The 17,114-nt window shown below is 42.9% G+C and overlaps 6 protein-coding genes across 6 annotated transcripts; 3 read left to right on the top strand and 3 right to left on the bottom strand.

Annotated features, from left to right (window-relative positions):
- Positions 1 to 1,805: 1,805 nt before the first annotated feature.
- On the top strand, positions 1,806 to 4,811 carry EAE98_003045 (uncharacterized protein; the record flags this gene model as incomplete). The annotated part of the gene is made up of 1 exon (XM_038950665.1): positions 1,806 to 4,811. One exon carries the CDS (start codon positions 1,806 to 1,808, stop codon positions 4,809 to 4,811), a length of 3,006 nt encoding a protein of 1,001 aa, XP_038813194.1.
- Positions 4,812 to 5,765: 954 nt separating this feature from the next.
- On the bottom strand, positions 5,766 to 9,025 carry EAE98_003046 (uncharacterized protein). The gene is made up of 2 exons (XM_038950666.1): positions 8,145 to 9,025; positions 5,766 to 8,075 (listed from the first exon to the last, which is right to left on the bottom strand). Exons 1-2 carry the CDS (start codon positions 8,405 to 8,407, stop codon positions 5,933 to 5,935), a joined length of 2,406 nt encoding a protein of 801 aa, XP_038813195.1. The 5' UTR covers positions 8,408 to 9,025; the 3' UTR covers positions 5,766 to 5,932.
- A 219-nt stretch (positions 9,026 to 9,244) lies between these two features.
- On the top strand, positions 9,245 to 10,942 carry EAE98_003047 (uncharacterized protein; the record flags this gene model as incomplete). Its single annotated transcript, XM_038950667.1, has 1 exon — positions 9,245 to 10,942. The coding sequence occupies one exon, from the start codon at positions 9,245 to 9,247 to the stop codon at positions 10,940 to 10,942; it is 1,698 nt and encodes a 565-aa protein (XP_038813196.1).
- A 2,095-nt stretch (positions 10,943 to 13,037) lies between these two features.
- EAE98_003048 (uncharacterized protein) lies at positions 13,038 to 13,726 on the top strand (the record flags this gene model as incomplete). Its single annotated transcript, XM_038950668.1, has 2 exons — positions 13,038 to 13,091; positions 13,166 to 13,726. The coding sequence occupies 2 exons, from the start codon at positions 13,038 to 13,040 to the stop codon at positions 13,724 to 13,726; spliced, it is 615 nt and encodes a 204-aa protein (XP_038813197.1).
- A 1,757-nt stretch (positions 13,727 to 15,483) lies between these two features.
- EAE98_003049 (uncharacterized protein) lies at positions 15,484 to 16,141 on the bottom strand (the record flags this gene model as incomplete). The annotated part of the gene is given in 4 exon segments (XM_038950669.1): positions 15,484 to 15,588; positions 15,602 to 15,912; positions 15,937 to 16,039; positions 16,112 to 16,141. The coding sequence occupies 4 exon segments, from the start codon at positions 16,139 to 16,141 to the stop codon at positions 15,484 to 15,486; spliced, it is 549 nt and encodes a 182-aa protein (XP_038813198.1).
- Positions 16,142 to 16,163: 22 nt separating this feature from the next.
- Positions 16,164 to 17,066, bottom strand: EAE98_003050 (uncharacterized protein; the record flags this gene model as incomplete). Its single annotated transcript, XM_038950670.1, has 4 exons — positions 16,164 to 16,289; positions 16,353 to 16,594; positions 16,615 to 16,820; positions 16,948 to 17,066. 4 exons carry the CDS (start codon positions 17,064 to 17,066, stop codon positions 16,164 to 16,166), a joined length of 693 nt encoding a protein of 230 aa, XP_038813199.1.
- Between the last annotated feature and the right edge of the window lie 48 nt (positions 17,067 to 17,114).

Raw genomic sequence — 17,114 nt, forward strand, 5'->3', positions numbered from 1 at the left:
TATGCATACATACCTAGGTACCTACCTATACGGAGTAGTTGTCTGGCTTCCTTCACATGCCTATTTCTTGGCCCCCTTACCTCCTCAGCCCACGCACAACTGACGAATCGTTCCTTCAATATCGGTATGTATGTGTGTGCTTCACTGTATCCTTGGATACATACCTCGTACATGAATTACTCATTGGATATAAACGAAAGCGTCTGGAAAAAAGCAGCTAAACGCCAAGCCCCTTATCGATCTCGATAATTCCGTTAAACCATTTTCGGTAACAACATCATAGTGGTGTGTATAATCAAGTCAATTCTGTTGAACAATATAGCACGCCTTTCAACTAATTACACTCAAGATTAATAATTACTTAAGCTTCATGTATTATAGTTAAGCTTCAAATGTTATACCTAAACTCCAAATGTTATACCTAAGCTTCAAATGTTATACTCGAAGACTTCAGAATAGCTTTGCTTGATTCAAATCCAAATGATTCTTGTAATTAACGAGTGACTGAGTTTATCGAAAATCCAGAAGCCCTAAAAACCCTATAGTCTTTTTAGGTGCTGATCTGAAAGATAATCTACAGAGTATTATTAGTCTTAAGAAAAGCAAAAAAACTTCTGAGTTTCCATTCCAGACATTCCCATATAAACCAATAAAGGTTACAAGGTCTCATATTCTAGCCCTTAAGTCGACCGTTAGCTTCCCAGAATGCGTGGTATCCCGTCTTCCGCTTCGAACCAGCCTAACCTATCCAGGCTCTTCCGTCAGATAAAAGATACCCAAGGGGACGGAAAGCAGAGAGGGGTGCCATACCAAAGTTGCGGGGGACTGCCAAAATCGAGAAACTCCACCAGAGGATCCAGTTATAAAGTTTCCTTCTTCGTGCTACTAGCTCGACTACGAGTGCAACAGATGTATCTTGACCCCCAGTTCATGTGCAAGAGCATATCATTCATGTCAAATCTCACACATTGCATGGGGAAAAGAAAGCCCTCTCCTGGTAGTACATTGTCAGCCTTGAAAGAAAAAAGCAATAGACTAAGAGCAATCATCATCCTAATCCTTGTGTCATTCCCCAGTACAACTTACCTCCCTTCCCCACCATCTTCCAGTTGGAAAAGTTTCAACATTGACTTCACTTGTTTCGTTTCTTCTCGTTCTGTATCATTATCCTTTAGTTCTTTGAGCATCACAACATCTTCAGAGTGTGGAAAGGTCGTCTAACCCTAATCATACCAGCCGTTCTTCAACACATATATATTTAGATCTTGGTATGGTAGCTGAGTGTCTTCACTTGGGAAGTTCCTTGGGAGTGTGTTTTGGTCGCCCTTGTCTGGAGTGAATGGCGACAGTGAAGTCTAGTTTTCATCCGAATAACCTCTTTTTTCGGAACAACCATATGTCCAGACAGCACAACACCCACGCAACAATAATTAATCGAAAAACAATATCAACTTGCTCTTCTGACTCAATAATTCCTTTTCACTTCGGTCTTGTGGTCTTGCGCAAGTTCTTCCTATCTACAAATTCTGTAGACCGAAAAAATATTGCTCTATCCTCTCTTTGTGAATAGCAATTCGACTTCATCTGAAAATCCATTTACCTCTTATTCACTACACTCAATTCTTTTTTTGCGGAGCTTATTCCTTTTGCAGTCTCTGCTTTCAGACCCTCTGGATGATTCACATACCCATACCAACTACTTCAATTTTCCCCTCGAAACTCTTATACTTCTCAAACTCCAACCCCAACTCTCACTATCCACCTGTTGAACAATATACAGCTCTTTCTACAGACCAACAGTCATCATGTCGGGAAGGTCAGCCTATGTTAGGAAGGTAAAGGTGGACAAGAACAACAAAGCAGGATACGACTACCTGAATAAAGATGACACACTCAAAGGAAAAGAGCGTACCCCCTCCTTCAAGTCCGATCCATCAATCTCGGATTTTCATGGAATGGATAATGGCGCTTCAATAAATTTCTCAGATCATCATGATTTTATGAGATCAGATGAGCCCTCAGCGAGATCACTCAACAGCGGTCAATACGAGCCCGAATATAATCCTGGATATGCTCGAATCAGAAGACCTGAAATGCCGATCATTGAAACCTCTGGAATCGAAAAATCAGCTTTCCGTTCAAAGATGGAGAAGAGCAGCGAGAGTTTTCGTCACAATTTCGCGAACGTCTTCAAAAAGAAGAAAGGCAAAGAAGTACCAAATGAAACCCCGCCCACAACACCAACTGGAGAAGAAAAGCATGAGTTGGCAGCAGAAGGAATGCACTATCAGAATCAACGACCTATCAGCCCTCTACGACGAGCCCCCAGCCATGAGAGTCAGCCATCCTACAAACGAGGAAGAGCTCTCAAGGGAGACATTCCGCCATTGCCCCCAAAAATGAAGTTGTGGAGACGAAAAGGACAACCAGTTGTATTATGGGATAAACTTGATGTCAGAGACCCAGATCTTTGGGACCCAAAAGGAGATGCTCTGGTATTTTACGCCAATGAAGCAGAAGACAATGAGATGCTGCAACCGGCTTTCAGACTGGGATCTCATTTGATTGAAACGATAGGATCACCATTGGTAGATTCACTACTTCGCGACGGTTTGACAGACGATATAGACAATATGAGCATCCCTGAATCTTACCGAAATGGTCCCCCACGACCTCGACAACCGACTCCTCCTGGATCCGAATCTAGCAAAAGTTTCGACTCCTCCCAAATCTCGTATAGATTTGTGTTACCATCTGCTGGAAATGTTTCAAAGCAGGATTTACTAAGATATAAGCTTTCCTGGAGAAACGTCTTTGCGGTATGTTCCAACAAAGGAATTGTTGGATACACCTTACATCAAGCAATCACCGATGTGTACGAGCGTTTCTTGGCAATCATGCCTAGAAACCAGAATCTATCACATATTCCCGTCAATTACACCAAAGCAATGGGATGGCACGATCTTCGCGATGATCCGGAGTTGGCTTGCAGTACGTTGATCTGGAGTGAACACAAGAAAATACACTGGCAACAAGGATGGCACGAGGCATTTGTACACTGTGCAGGGATGTACAACCAAGTTGCCTCGTTACCCAGCTGGAAGAACGTTTCACCAGCTACAAAGTTGATGCTTGACAAGGCCAGCGTCGAAACTTTGAGTCAGGTAGCTTACTGTGAAGATTTGTTGGCTAGGTTTGACTATGGGTCTTACTGGCCAGAAGCTTTGGGTCATCATGGCGTAAGCTCTCGTGAAGCTTTCGTCAGACTTCAGGGATTCTTTCGTGACCATTACTCAGATATGTTCGGGACATGGCCTCCTATGCCACCGGATTCTAGGAGCGTGGATGGGTGGCTTACAAGACTTATCGTCAGAACTCTCGCCGCCGATTTCTATGCACTTTATGATTATCTAGTTGATCGAAAAGTGGTCTGGAATGGTTCATCCAAAATGAACAGTCGCAGGTCCAATATCGTCCGTCTTGGCTCTCCAGAATTTCGTCCTAATAGCCACGACTGTGATTTCGTCGGTCTGATCGAACGATTCGACAGTCATCACAACATTCCTTCCATTCCACATCCTTATGCTCAGCTGCCACAATCGTGTCCACCTACCCTAGGCAGAATTACACAATTGGAAGCTAGAAAATCAGCTCTAGCATATACCGAGGCAACAAATATTTTCCTTCTTGGAGACGAGTACGAGGGTAACGAAATGGTAGAAGCGTATATGCAATGGGAGAAAACAGACAGAATCGGCGAATATGATCCGAGAAGCGCTCGCAGAGCTCGCTGGGTTCTTGTTTATTTCATTTTGCAAACTTTATCAACACTTGTTGTTGATACGCCGGGATTGGATTATTCTGACGGAGTGGAATACTTCTTGTCCGGTAGAATAGAGCAACAACCTGCATGGATTGAAGATCAATCACTTAGACAGCAAGCTGAGCACAGTCGAAGTCATTGCTGGACCGTATCTTCAGCATGGCGAAAGCAATCAAATTTCGAAAACAATGGACTTGATTCTGTACCAGAGAGACTCGAACCGACTGCTACAGGCAGATCTTTATCTTCCGTCTCTAGCTACGAGAGTATGGCCAGAACAACCACATTTTCTGAAGCAGAAACCGCCAATGACATGGATACCGCTCGTACCTCAACCGCTGTATCTGTTGCCGAAAGCAAAGCAAGTTATCAGACCATTCAACGAGCAGAAAACCTGAGCATCCGCACCCGAGATATATCTCCCAAATCCCGACAATCACCAACACCGAAGACCGTTTCACTCTTCCCCGCTCCTCCAAAACAAGTCATCGATCCACAATATTCCTCAAGATCATCCGACAAATACTATTCCACACCCAACAACTACCCACCATCTCTCCCTCCCAAATCACCTCTTCCACAAACCCCCTCTTCTTCCTATGGATCTACACGCAACTATCCAGGTTCAAGCCGCAATGGTTCGTCAAATCAACAATCCCGTGCCAAAACACCCACCCACCAAAATCCTTCTTATTTCGCACCCTCGGGCAGCGAGGGAGAAATCATGGGATTAAGAATCCATAAAAGCGCCTCTTCTACCCCAGTTGCCTCTCCCGTCATTTCTTCTCATCCTACCGGTCTTCCGCAACGAAGCAATACCGGCTATGCGCCTGGAATTGAGAAGTTAGAAGACCCGATTTGGAGTAGTAGTGGAAATAGTAGTCCTGTCGAGAACTACAAGAGCCATCAGAAAGGAAGAAATGCGCAACTCTCTGGTCAGCAAGGGATGCACGCTCAACACATTAGAGATTTCGACGAGCAGGCTTGAGGAATGTACCATACTGGAACATCAATTTCTCTTCTTACATTTTTTTCTTCTTGTTTCTTACTCTTTTCTTCTTCTATTCCGATCTGGTTCAATGCGTTCTGATCAGATTCGGTAGATCATTCTATGGATACCCAAAATTCAATGGTTGGTTGCTTTGGGGGTGTCATGGTGGAATTTTTCTTCTTTCTTCTTTATTGTTCTTCTGTTTTCCCAGATTTTCTTTCTTTTCCTGGGGAACTTTCCTGTTTATATTCATAAACTTCAATCTTTTTTCTGGTGCAAAAAAACAAATATGAGAGATATCTGCTGCAACCTTGAAATTTGGACCTTGTAGATGGAAAGATTTGGCGTCTATTTCTTTAATCTTGGCTAAGGTTGGGAGGGTATGTTGCTTGGGAATGCTTGATGAATGGAAATTTTATGAAGGGGAGGGGAGGAAGGAAAGGTCATGGATCATGACGCATAGATACGAAATGTATTTATATGAATGCAACCTATAAATATAAAGTTCTTGAACGTGGTGTGATGTGCAAGATTGTCGTGAGATGCATTATTTTGTAGGAATCCCAGGAAAGCGCCATACGGATGCTTTGCAGGAATATCAATAATGACAAGAGATTCTCAATTCTTGAGTAATATTAGGGAATTATAATTATTCCATTCAGATCTCGAATTGGTACAGAATGTCGAATCTTTCTGTAACAATATAGGTATCCCTATAACCTACCTGTCAATAGTCCGGAAGCGGAAAAGATAAATCTAGCCATACTTAAACCGTGAACTATCTGAAATCTTACCTCCAAAGCCAAACGCAAAAGTTATTTTTATACAGAGACAATATTGGTTATTCATAATGTGTTCATTATTTCCATAGCACGACTTGATGTCAACCAACCACACAAATAGCAAATTTTTGGGTGTTTTGACTGGGAAGTTATACGGAAGTCAATGAGCGATTCAACAGTGTACATTGATTCACCTGGGACAGGAAAGATCCTGCGCTCTGTCTATATATTCTAGCTTGTTGGTGCCGCAAATGCTGACTTGTTGTCAATTTCATAGCATAAATTTAACCTAGCGTTGAGGAGGAAATCCATTCAAGCCCCTATTCCATTATCAAATTATAATGAGAAAGCCTCATCAAGACCTAGCTCCTCAAAGGTTATGTCCTTAGAGATGTCTCGTTCCGTATTGAATATATCATCCAATCTTGGCCCGCGACCTTCAAATTGAGCCTTGTCATCGTCCTCTTCCTCATGAATATCATGATCTTTCATCTCAGTGTCGCCAAAAGATGTTTCATCTTCCTCGTAATCATCTTCAGAAATGCTATTATCGTCATCTTCAACCTCTCCTCGCATTCTGTACATTCTATCTTCGGTCTCCTCGATCCATCCTGCAATGGGTGAGCCCTGCTTGACAAACCCCCTACATTTCTCCAGAAACCTCTCAAAAAACCTCAAAGCTTCATCATATTGTGAAAGATGTACCAAGCAATTTACAATTATCTTGCAATGTAAAAAAATACTTGAATGGTCCCATCCGTACATTTTGACAGTCGATTTGAGAGATTCTTTGAAGCAAACTATAGCTTCCCAAACACGTCCCTGTTTCCAAAGAGCGTTACCCAGGACGCCTTTAAACTCTACCTCTATGAATATTTCATTCGATTCATTTGCGTAAGGGGAATTTTGGATACCCTTGAGCATATCAACTGCCTTTGAATCTTTATTTTGTTGCAAGAGGGCTCTGGCCATTATTATGTGATGAAAATGGCATGCAAGCTTTTCACCAAGGGCTTCGGCTGATAACTTGGATATGTGATGAGACAGATTGATACTCTCGTTGTAAAGGTCCTGGGCTTCTAATACAAAGATGAGTGTACTTGCGCTTTCGAACCAAGCTACACCCAAGCCTGATTGAATGGACACTTGAAGACTGTATCTAGAAAGCCTATTGGCCTCGATCAGATAATGCTTTCTTTTCAAGATCAAAGACAATAGATTCATGACTTTAATGGTTAATAAGTGGTTGTGCCCTAATGTAGCTAGAACTATCTGCATCAAAGGACAGATTATATTTTCAGCTTCGCGATCCTGGTTAATTCGATGTAAGATCTTGGCCATCAAATAAGATGAATGAATGTGTAGTGGATGTTGAGAATCCACAGCCTCTTCTATCTTTGGGTGCAAAATGAGATGCAGATCCCTCCCAATCATCAATTCCCCCAAAGCAATGCAGGAATCGACAATCCCAAGACATGATTCTACAATCTTGTATGTATTAGGGAATCGTTCGTTTTGTCTTGCATACAAGAGCTTTCTGCATGTCATTGCAACTTTTCTCTTCCAAAGAAGTCGGTTGTAGACAAAAATCAAGTACTCCAGGGTCGAAATGATTGCTGGAGAATTCGCTGGTAGTAATCTTTCTAATTTCGACAATTTCGACTCTAAATCTACTGACATCCTTTTGAAAGATGCAAGTGAATGAAGAAAATTGTTCTGAATGCGATTGTTGGAGTTTCTAAATGGTGGGAAGATGTCAATCTCGAACAGAGGACTCCAGCGACATTGATATATTCCTGAATTGTGGGTTTGTAGCGAGGTACTCCTAGTAGAAAGGTGATGTGGGTAGTGATTGTTCCTTTGAGCCAGGAAAGACCCACCGCATACTAAAGTTTTATCGTATGGGTTGGAAAGTGCTTTCAAATCCGTCCCAGATATGAATCGCGCTTCTTCGACATCCCACTGCTTTTCCTTCTCGGTCTCAAAACTTGTGGATGTGATGATTTCTGCAATCTCAAGCTGCACAAACAATTCAGCCAACCATGAAATTTCGGAATCATCTCCAGCAGATTGACTGAAAGGCCATTCATCTTCGGTGTTTTGTGTGACTATGTCATGACGAAACTCTGATCTGGGGATCTCTTCTACAGTCATGTCGTGGTCTTCAAGTGCCGCGTTTTGATCCCCGGTCATGGTATAGCAGGGTTCAAGGTCCAATGAAGCTTCTTTGATTGCGTTCGTTTTTGGAGAAAAGTCCTGGTCCTGTACGAGAGATCTCTCATTATCTTCGCTTTCGACTCCAAGACCCATACGGGCGACATATCTTTTCTGCAAGCGCTCAATCCTTTTTTGGTTAATTCGTGAGTCGTGTATAAGCCTTTGAGGAATTCTTCCGCTCTTCACAATCTCGTCTCTTTCATCTTTCCTAAAATTCTTTTTAAAGCCCCAGCTTCCGACTTTTCGAGTAAATTGCCGTTTCCTGTTTTCGTCAGATCGTAGTTCCCAATTTTAATCAACGGGAACCAAGTCAACTTCCAATCAAACTTACGTGATCTTGTATCCGAACTCCGATTTGAGCGCCTCCTTAACTTTGGGAAATTTCAAATTATCAATGATGTACAGACGATGAATGATTGGTTTTAGAGTTGGCCAATCTGCATCGCTGATAACTTTTCCACCATGGTGTGGGTGATGATTTGGGGGTTCTGGTATGAAGCAGTGAGATTCAAGAGTCTTGGATTCATCGATGACATAGGCAGATACTGATGATGCTGTAAGATCTCCGGTTGAGAGTGTTTTTGAATAATCCATGAGCGCAAAGATGTCAAAACTAAGGAATTATGACCGAATAATTGGAAGGATGAATTGTTTCGTTGACAGAAAGAGTGATCAATTAGCTCATTGGGGATGGGGATAAGATATAGTATAAACATTCGAATCATTTTTCATAAATCCTCTACCATTCGCGTGTGAACGGAGGCTGAACAGAATTACCTTGCATGAGAAAGGCTTTTTACTGCCCCCAAGTGTGGGATTACCCAAATTCCCCCGCATGAATCACCAATAAGGCTCAAAAGCGCCTTCACTAAAAATCATCCGGGTAACACTCATCGACAGCCTTGCCATGCAGTGGACTAATTGGATGATGCCAGCACTGGCTCGCAGACAATCTCTTTTGAGGATGCGTGGTACATCTGAAATGGTTGATCGCCATAGCAGCAGGCCAAAAGCAGTATCAAAACCACTCAATAGACTCGAAGCTCATTTCGACGTCATGATCGGTATCGATGTTTCAAGAATGCTTATGGTTGGGTATTGATATTTTATTGCCAGCACTTGCAAGACTAGCTTTGCCGTCAATAGAGAAGCTCTAGAGCGTTAAATTAACTTTGAGTTTTAGACCAATGGCACTTGACATTGTAAATGAATCGACATCTAGGTCCACCGAGAGAATGGAGATAGAAAATGGAAAATTGTAGAAAAGAGTTGAGATTTATCGGCGTTGATAGCGAAGAACAGATGGAATGAGAAAGAGAGTGGAGTGGATTCATTGGAATATATTGCCACACTCACCGCCCTTCCCCGCGGCGAAAACGGCAATATAATTTCAACCCCGCCATGTGAATTTTCTTTGACATACGAAATAAAATGATGGAACAACTAACCACCGCCCCAGTTCTATCGACTCCAGAAGTACACATATTCGAAGATCCCATACCTTTGATCAAAAAAGATGACCTCCCTAAACTTTCAGACGAAGAGTTATACGATGTTTACGAGATTTCGCGGACGGTGAAAGAGATTCGAGAAGGAGGATGGAAGAAAATAGCTCTACAGTTTTCGGATGGAATGTTATCAGATGCAGCGAGAGTTTTCCAGGAATTAGAGAGTAGACTTCGAAAATCACCTACGGAACCTAGTTCGAGCGAAATCTCAAAGGATGAAGGCTCGAGCCTAGAAACAGACTTCAGCAACCCATCTGCGAACATCGCGACATCGAGTATTCGACATAAATTATACATATTGGCGGATACATCTTATGGATCCTGTTGTGTTGATGAAATTGCCGCCGAGCACGTCGATGCGCAAGTCGTCGTTCATTATGGCCGCGCTTGTCTATCTCCTACCGCACGATTACCCGTAATTTACGTCTTCACATCTCGCCCACTGAACCTTGAATCGGTCATAGAAGCCTTCGAGAACACATACAAGGAGAAGTCCGACAAAATTGTCATTATGGCTGATATTACATACCACTCGCATATTTCACCTCTAGTCGCCCAATTACGAGATAGAGGCTTTGAAAATATACTTGCGCCGGAAATCACACACAATCCCAGTGCCACAATACCGAATCGAAAGTTAGATGAAGGGGTAGATATGAAGGATTATAGTTTATTCCACATTAGCGAGCCACCATCTGCGTTACTACTTACGTTGTCGAGTAGGGTCAAGGAGATGCATATTTATTCTACAGATTCTACGACCGGAAACGAAACGACGAAAACGAATACAGCAAGAGCACTCATGCGGAGATATGCCTTACTGACATCACAGTCTTCATCTTCAGTCTTTGGTATCCTGATAAATACCCTTAGTGTAACAAATTATTTACCTACGGTGAACTCCCTGGCATCACTTATAAGATCAAAGGGAAAAAAGTCCTACACGTTTGTGGTGGGCAAGGTCAATGCTGCGAAGTTGGCGAATTTTAGTGAGATAGATGGATGGGTAGTGGTAGGATGTTGGGAGAGTAGTTTGGTAGAAGGGGAAGCATTATTCAAGCCAGTTATTACACCCTTCGAATTGGCATTGGCTTTACAGAGTGATGATGAGCGAGTCTGGGGTGGTGATTGGGTTGCAGACTTCAATGCTTTGAATTTGCAAGCTACCGCTGTTCCTACTTCGTCAGCGGAACCGACTGAATCAAATAATCAGGATTCCGAAACAGCAAATCCAACCGAGGATGCAGACGACTCCGAGGAAGAATCGATGCCTCCCGAATTTGATCTTCGAACTGGCCGATATGTCTCGCATTCTCGACCTATGCACTCTTCTCAGACGCATTCTTCAGAGCCTAAAAAAGCGTTGGAAAACGGGCCACAAGCTAACGCATCAAATAAACTGGTCAAGAGAGCAAAGATGGAAATGGCGACCGTCAATGGAGAGGTTAGTCCTGGTGCAGAATACCTGAGAGAGAAGAGAACTTGGACAGGTTTAGGTAGTGATTACGATAAAGAGGCTATTGATGAAGGCAAAGAAAGAGAAGTTGCTGCGGTTGTTGAAGAAGGAAGAAGTGGTGTAGCAAGAGGATACACGGTTGGGGAAGACGCTTCGCGGAGTTGAACAATTGCTTTCTAGATGCGATTTTGAAACGGCCAAAATCCAACAGAAATTGGCAGAAGACTGGACCAAAATGTTGATACCCTTTTTTTTCTCAATTCAAACATGACTCGTGCGAAATACTGGAGCTGTCGTCACCAATTTGACTAGTTCTGGACCTAAGAATTGATCTAGCGGTACGGGCCTGACTTGCAGCATGTACTAAGCCCTCCAAATGTACATTTCGGGTAATTGAAACATCAGGAGAAGAAACTCGGCGAAAAATGGAGTCAACAGCAAGATTATGGAAGCTCTTGACGATTCACCGCCGATGAAGTAATAAGTTTCATCAACTCGGCGAACAGGTACAACGAATAGGTACATATGATATTCCCCACCACAGTACCTGTCGGTACATCGGTACCTGGAAAAGTCGAGAATAATCGAATCATGTTGTTGAGCTGGCAAAAAAATAGAATGAAACTTTGGACTCTACATCCAATTGATCCTAGATGCAAATGTAATACTGTACCAGATTATCCCAACTGGGTACCCAATTTACCAAGATCTCCTCCTTCCAAGATGATAATCTCGGTGCCTTTTTTTTCTTCTCTTTTTTCCTTTTCTCTCTCTCTCTCTCTCTCTCTCTCTCTCTCTCTTTTCATTGACATCTGGATTTTGTTTCGAGTTCATCGGATATTAAAAACAGATGTTGTCACCCTGCATTGACCTAGGAGTGATGACCTAGTCCAGGATCTTTGGGCGCCAATAACCTGCCACTTCTTTTATTTTGATACACTAAACCCAACCCCGCCATTTTTTGGATCGCAACGAAAGAGAATTTTGGGGGGGTAAGACTGTCAGTTGGTAGGAAAGGTGTGATATAAAACGGGATGCAGCTTGTAAATGTAGGTAGGTACCTAGGTATGCTCCGTAGGTAATCTAATTATATAAAATACTGTCTACCTAGTATCTAGGATTAGATTCCCATTCTAATCCAGCCATCTCTTTATTTGATGTTTTGACCTGTGAATTTTAGATATTGTAGACTGTCTGTAGAGACCATACGAGTAGAATATATCAAAGTGTATATCGTAGGAAAAGGAGACGAGGCCAGACGAGACCAGACGAGACGAGATAATCTCAATCACTACGCAATTCAAGCAAACAAGCAAGATTTTACTACCTACCTACGATATTGATAAGAATCTCAATCAACCAGATCTTCACCGACGTCATAGAAAAACTCACAAATCCTGCGTACCTCTTTCACACACCGTTACCCTTACCGTTACACCCGACACCATCATCCATCCACCCACCAGACAGAAAAGAAAAGCAAAGAAACTTTTCCCAAAGCGAGCCTTGTCACTTTGGTCGTCAGCATTTACCCAGCGCATCGCATATCCATCCACCCATGAGCCATCCCATCCTGCTCTCCACATTCTTGTTTTCCACCCTTGTAACTCTTCGTCTCGAAGGAATCAGACAAGCCAGTTCGAGGCAAGAAAGCAAGCAACCAAGCAAGCAAAACCCACCATCCACATCCTATCCCGAATCCAAGATCCCACATCCACCAACCACACCCCCGTTCCCTTCCCAAACGACGAGCTAGCTAGGTCGAGAAACAAGGCTGCATCATACCCAAAAGCAGGGCAAATCCATCCCAACCTCAATTCATTCACTCTGTGTCTGTGGGTGGGATTGAGATTCAATAAGAGGACCTAGCTCCGCATCTTGTCGACGAACTTTTTTCTTCTCCTTCTCTCTTTCTATTTATCAAGTATCTAGATATTCACTGCTTTGATTCAGTGAGATTTTATTTCTCGTTGCTTCCTGAAGTGAAGCAAGCACATCGTTGTGTGGAAGCGAATTTGATTTGTACGTTTGCGACTCGGCTTTAGCAGCAGCATCATCATCATCAACGTCGTTGTCGCATCAGATAAGCCGACTTCAGCTCCAAGTTATATTTCACCATAACTATATCACAACCACAATCATAATCGCAATCATAAAAATAAAAATAATCGCAAAGATTCGCTCTTCGCCGTCGCAGCAATAATAACATACTTTTCTCACTCCCCAAACCAAATCTGAAAAGGACAACCAACCCCTCACAATGCTTTTCGGAATGTTCTTCGCCTTTTGGCGCTTTTGCGAAATCATAACTCTGGTATGCATGCGAATCCTCACGATGAATTCCCAAATCCCCACACTTCACTAATCCTAACACTTTTCACCCCATAGATCCCAACCCTCGGCATGCTCGCCTTCTTCGTCAACATCTACGCATCCAACAACGCGCTCACGCCCAACTACATCCTGGTGCTCTTCATCGTCTCGGTGCTCGCGTGCGCGTGGGCCATCGCCACCCTGTTCACATACCACCGCACGCGCTCCAACGCGCTCTTCGTCTCCTTCGTCGATCTCTGTTTCGTGGGGGCCTTTATCGCCGGCGTCTACGAGCTGCGCTTCATCACCAATTCGGATTGTGCGCATCTGGCGACGACCCCCGGGTACTACATCAACTTTGGGGCGTTTGGAAATGCGAATGTTAATGGGGTGAGTGTCAAGGTTGATAAGACGTGTGCGATGCTCAAAGCGTGCTTTGCCTTTGGAATCATGAATTGCATCTTCTTTTTTATCACGAGTTTGCTGGCTTGTATGGTGGGCAAGGGGCATGAGAGGGCGGGGAGGAGAGATGAGAAGGTTTATGTGAGGGAGACTCATGTGACCAGACATGGACATCGGAGAAGTGGAAGTCATAGGAGTAGAAGAAGTGGGAGTCATAGGAGGACGTATGTTTAGGGGAGGGAAGGAAGTGGATGTGTTTTGATGGGATGGGGGGAATGGAATGGGAAGGATAGGTTGGAGAGGGAGTTACGGCCGATTTAATGTTTTACTTTTGGGGAATGAATGAATGAATGAATTGGATGGATGGAATCGGATGAGAGGTTGGGATTGGATTGGAAGGAATGAGAACACGATAAGCTTGGTCTGGATAAATAAGTAAGATATGTTATTATGTATCTTGAGATGAGGACGAAATGAAATGAAATAAAATAGGATAGGATAGGATGGGATAGGATAATGACCTCGGGAATCAACACGATAATCCACAACATGCATACACAGTTCTTCCTCTCTTAAATTTCTCATGTGAGAATATCATCTACATCTAATCAACCCATACCTACTTACAATATTCCATTTCCTCAGTTTACTCAATTTACTCGCCCACCCAACCCATCTCCCATACCAAATCTCCCCTCTTCCCATCCCATATTCCTATCCCATATTCCTATCCCATATTCCTATCCCATATTCCTATCTACATCCATCCATTCTAAACCGCACCTCACAACTAACTATCTTCCCTCCATTCCATACCTCCATTCCATACAAGAAACGCATTTTTGCTCATTAATATCCTTATCTTTATCCTTCCTTATCCTTCCTTATCCTTCCTTATCCTTCCTTATCCTTCCTTATCCTTCCTTATCCTTCCTTATCCTTCCTTATCCTTCCTTATCCTTCCTTATCCTAATCCTCAATATAAGATTACTCTGTACATCAATCATCAGAGTTAAAATCTCAGCTCGAAATCCGAAGGAGATCTTATATCTCTCTCTATGAAGAGAATGATTAGTGATAGTATGGGTATTTGCTGAGTTGGTGGGATGATATAATTGTTCTGAGTGATGGGTTGAGTGATGGGTTGAGTGATGGGTTGAGTGATGGGTTGAGTGATGGGTTGAGTGATGGGTTGAGTGATGGGTTGAGTGATGGGTTGAGTGATGGGTTGAGTGATGGGTTGAGTGATGGGTTGAGTGGTTGATAGTTGATGGTTGATGGTTGATGGTGAATTTAGCTTATTTGTTGCCTTTGGTGGAGGGGAGGGGAGGAAGGGAAGGGAAGAAAACGAGGAAGGAAAGAAAACGAAGAAGGGGTGAAATGTATTGTTATGGGTTCTGGATTTGGTTCTCGAGGGAGGGGGATTTATATTTTTATTTTTTTGGTTGGGGAGTTGAGGATGAGGATGGGGATGCGGATAGGGATAGGGATAGGGATGGATACATTGATTATATTTTTTGAGAGAAGAATGGTTGTAGCGAGAGTTTGGAAAAGGGGAAAGATGGGAAGGTTTTGTGATGGGATTTGTGATATTTTGTGATATTCCGTGACCTGTAAATTAGCCATATGGTTTGAAAAGCGATTTTACGAATCTTTGTATTTCGGGATGAATAGATATAGGAAAGTGAGAAGCTTAGAGGGTTACTAGATGAGTGTGATGTTGAGACTACCCGGGTAAGGTTGCGGGTTAGATCTAGGGATGTCGGGTAATTTGGAGTGAAGGTTTTGTATTGTTTGAGAGGAGCTGTTGTTATGTGACGTCAATTCCATCTTCTTATCTGGTAATTGTATGGAGATTGGAAGTGAAAGGTCTTGAATACATGATGTGTATGGATTATTCGAGAACAGATCAAGCGATCGAACTTCGATGAGTCTTCACTCTAGAGATTTTACGGGTTATGATCTATACACATTCTATATTGATTCCTTCATCAGATAAATATGATCTTAACCCCCGTCCTCTTCTCCTCAACAACATTTTCTCCCTCCTCGCTTCTCCCCAGCCCACTGAAACTCATCTCCTTAATCCTATGTCCCTTCCAAACCAACAACGAAATATACAGCAGAGTCTCTACCTCTAAACGCCATCATCCCATACGTCCACCCTACATTAACATCCGCCACCCAAGGTTTGATACAAAACGCAACACTAAGACCGAATCCCACCCGGTAAAAATTAACAGCAATAGATGCTTCTGCCAGATTATCGATAAAACATTCATTGATGCAGTTTACAGTGATGGGTGTAATACACAAGGAGTCGAAAGTAACGAGGACAGTAGCAAGAGCGAGAATAATCCAGTGGAGATGATAGAGGAGACCAGCGCCAAAGAGACCGAGTCGAATGGGATTGAGGATATCTGGGAATCAGAGAGCGTGGAGACGGTATTCGGGGACCCAGAAACCGTTGTTGTCTTTTTTGGCGATGGAGAGGGGAGGTCGATCGGAGAGGTATGGGCGGTTGAAGAGGACGAAGAAAATACCGATCTAGTGAGTGAAGGAGACTGGTGTATGTGTTAATTATTTTGAGATGGGGATTAGGAGGGAAGGACTGCTGACATTCAGCATTTTGCCAGGTTGTGAAACCATATCCGCCTGCTGTAACTGGCTTTTAAAGAAATGTTGGAGAAAGCGAATTCATGGCGACGTAGAAGCCAAAGTTGGTTAATGTGAAGATACTGAGGACTAGACAAACTGGGGAGATGGCAATAAGAAATGGAATTCTTGCGATTTTGAGCTATTTCGGACTTAGCATTGTCAATGAGTTGATAGATACCACATGCATGTATTATGAAATTACAGTCTGCGAGAAAGATGTCCTTGGTGTGACTTTGGTACCAGGAAGAAATGTTGCAATCCTGTTTACAATAAAAGACGATGGTGGATCAGGATTAACGGCTCCAGGCGTTCTATCCCAAGAGGTTTCATGTAGAAATAGAAATACCAAAATGACAGCCAAACCAACTAATCCTGTCGTCCATCGATACGCATTCATCCATACCGACTTTGCAGAAATGAGAGCCGATGATGTTGGTCCTGCCACTGTCCCAAAATCAAAACACCAATGAAAAACAGTGAAGCTCTTTCTTTTTGGTGTAGGAAAAATGAATCAACCAAGATTCGTGGACCTAATACTCCAGTAATGGCACCGAAGAGTACACCAAAGAATAGAGAGACAATGAATACATTGTATTGACTCTCGCATGTTGTCAGTGCTGCCCATACAATACTTAATATGGCACCGATCAGTGACCAAAAGATAGCAGAACTACGTCCGATGACATACAATAAAGGGAAGAAAAAGAATCCTCATGCTGTCATACCTGCCGAACCAGCGGAATTCTAGGTCATTATGTAGCTTGTATCTTTTTCAAGGGAAAAGTGTAATATCTTACTTGATAAGCGATCTGAGTTGTAGTCTTGTTGTAGAGTTCGGCCTGTGGCTCAACTTGAAGCTGACCAGCAAGACATGCCAAAACCCAGCAAACGTTGCAAAACTACTGACGGCGAGCATTTTCAATTCTTTTGCATAAGCCAGTTCTATGATTGTTATCAGTATTCA

Source organism: Botrytis deweyae (assembly GCF_014898535.1).
Source record: "Botrytis deweyae strain B1 chromosome Unknown BDEW_005, whole genome shotgun sequence".
In the NCBI taxonomy this organism is placed as follows: Eukaryota; Fungi; Ascomycota; class Leotiomycetes; order Helotiales; family Sclerotiniaceae; genus Botrytis; species Botrytis deweyae.

Coding starts and splice junctions, on each gene's coding strand:
- EAE98_003046 (XM_038950666.1), bottom strand. CDS start 8,407: ATGGATTATTCAAAAACACTCTCAACCGGAGATCTTACAGCATCATCA. Junction 8,076..8,144: donor GAGTTCGGATACAAGATCAC/GTAAGTTTGATT, acceptor TGACGAAAACAG/GAAACGGCAATTTACTCGAA.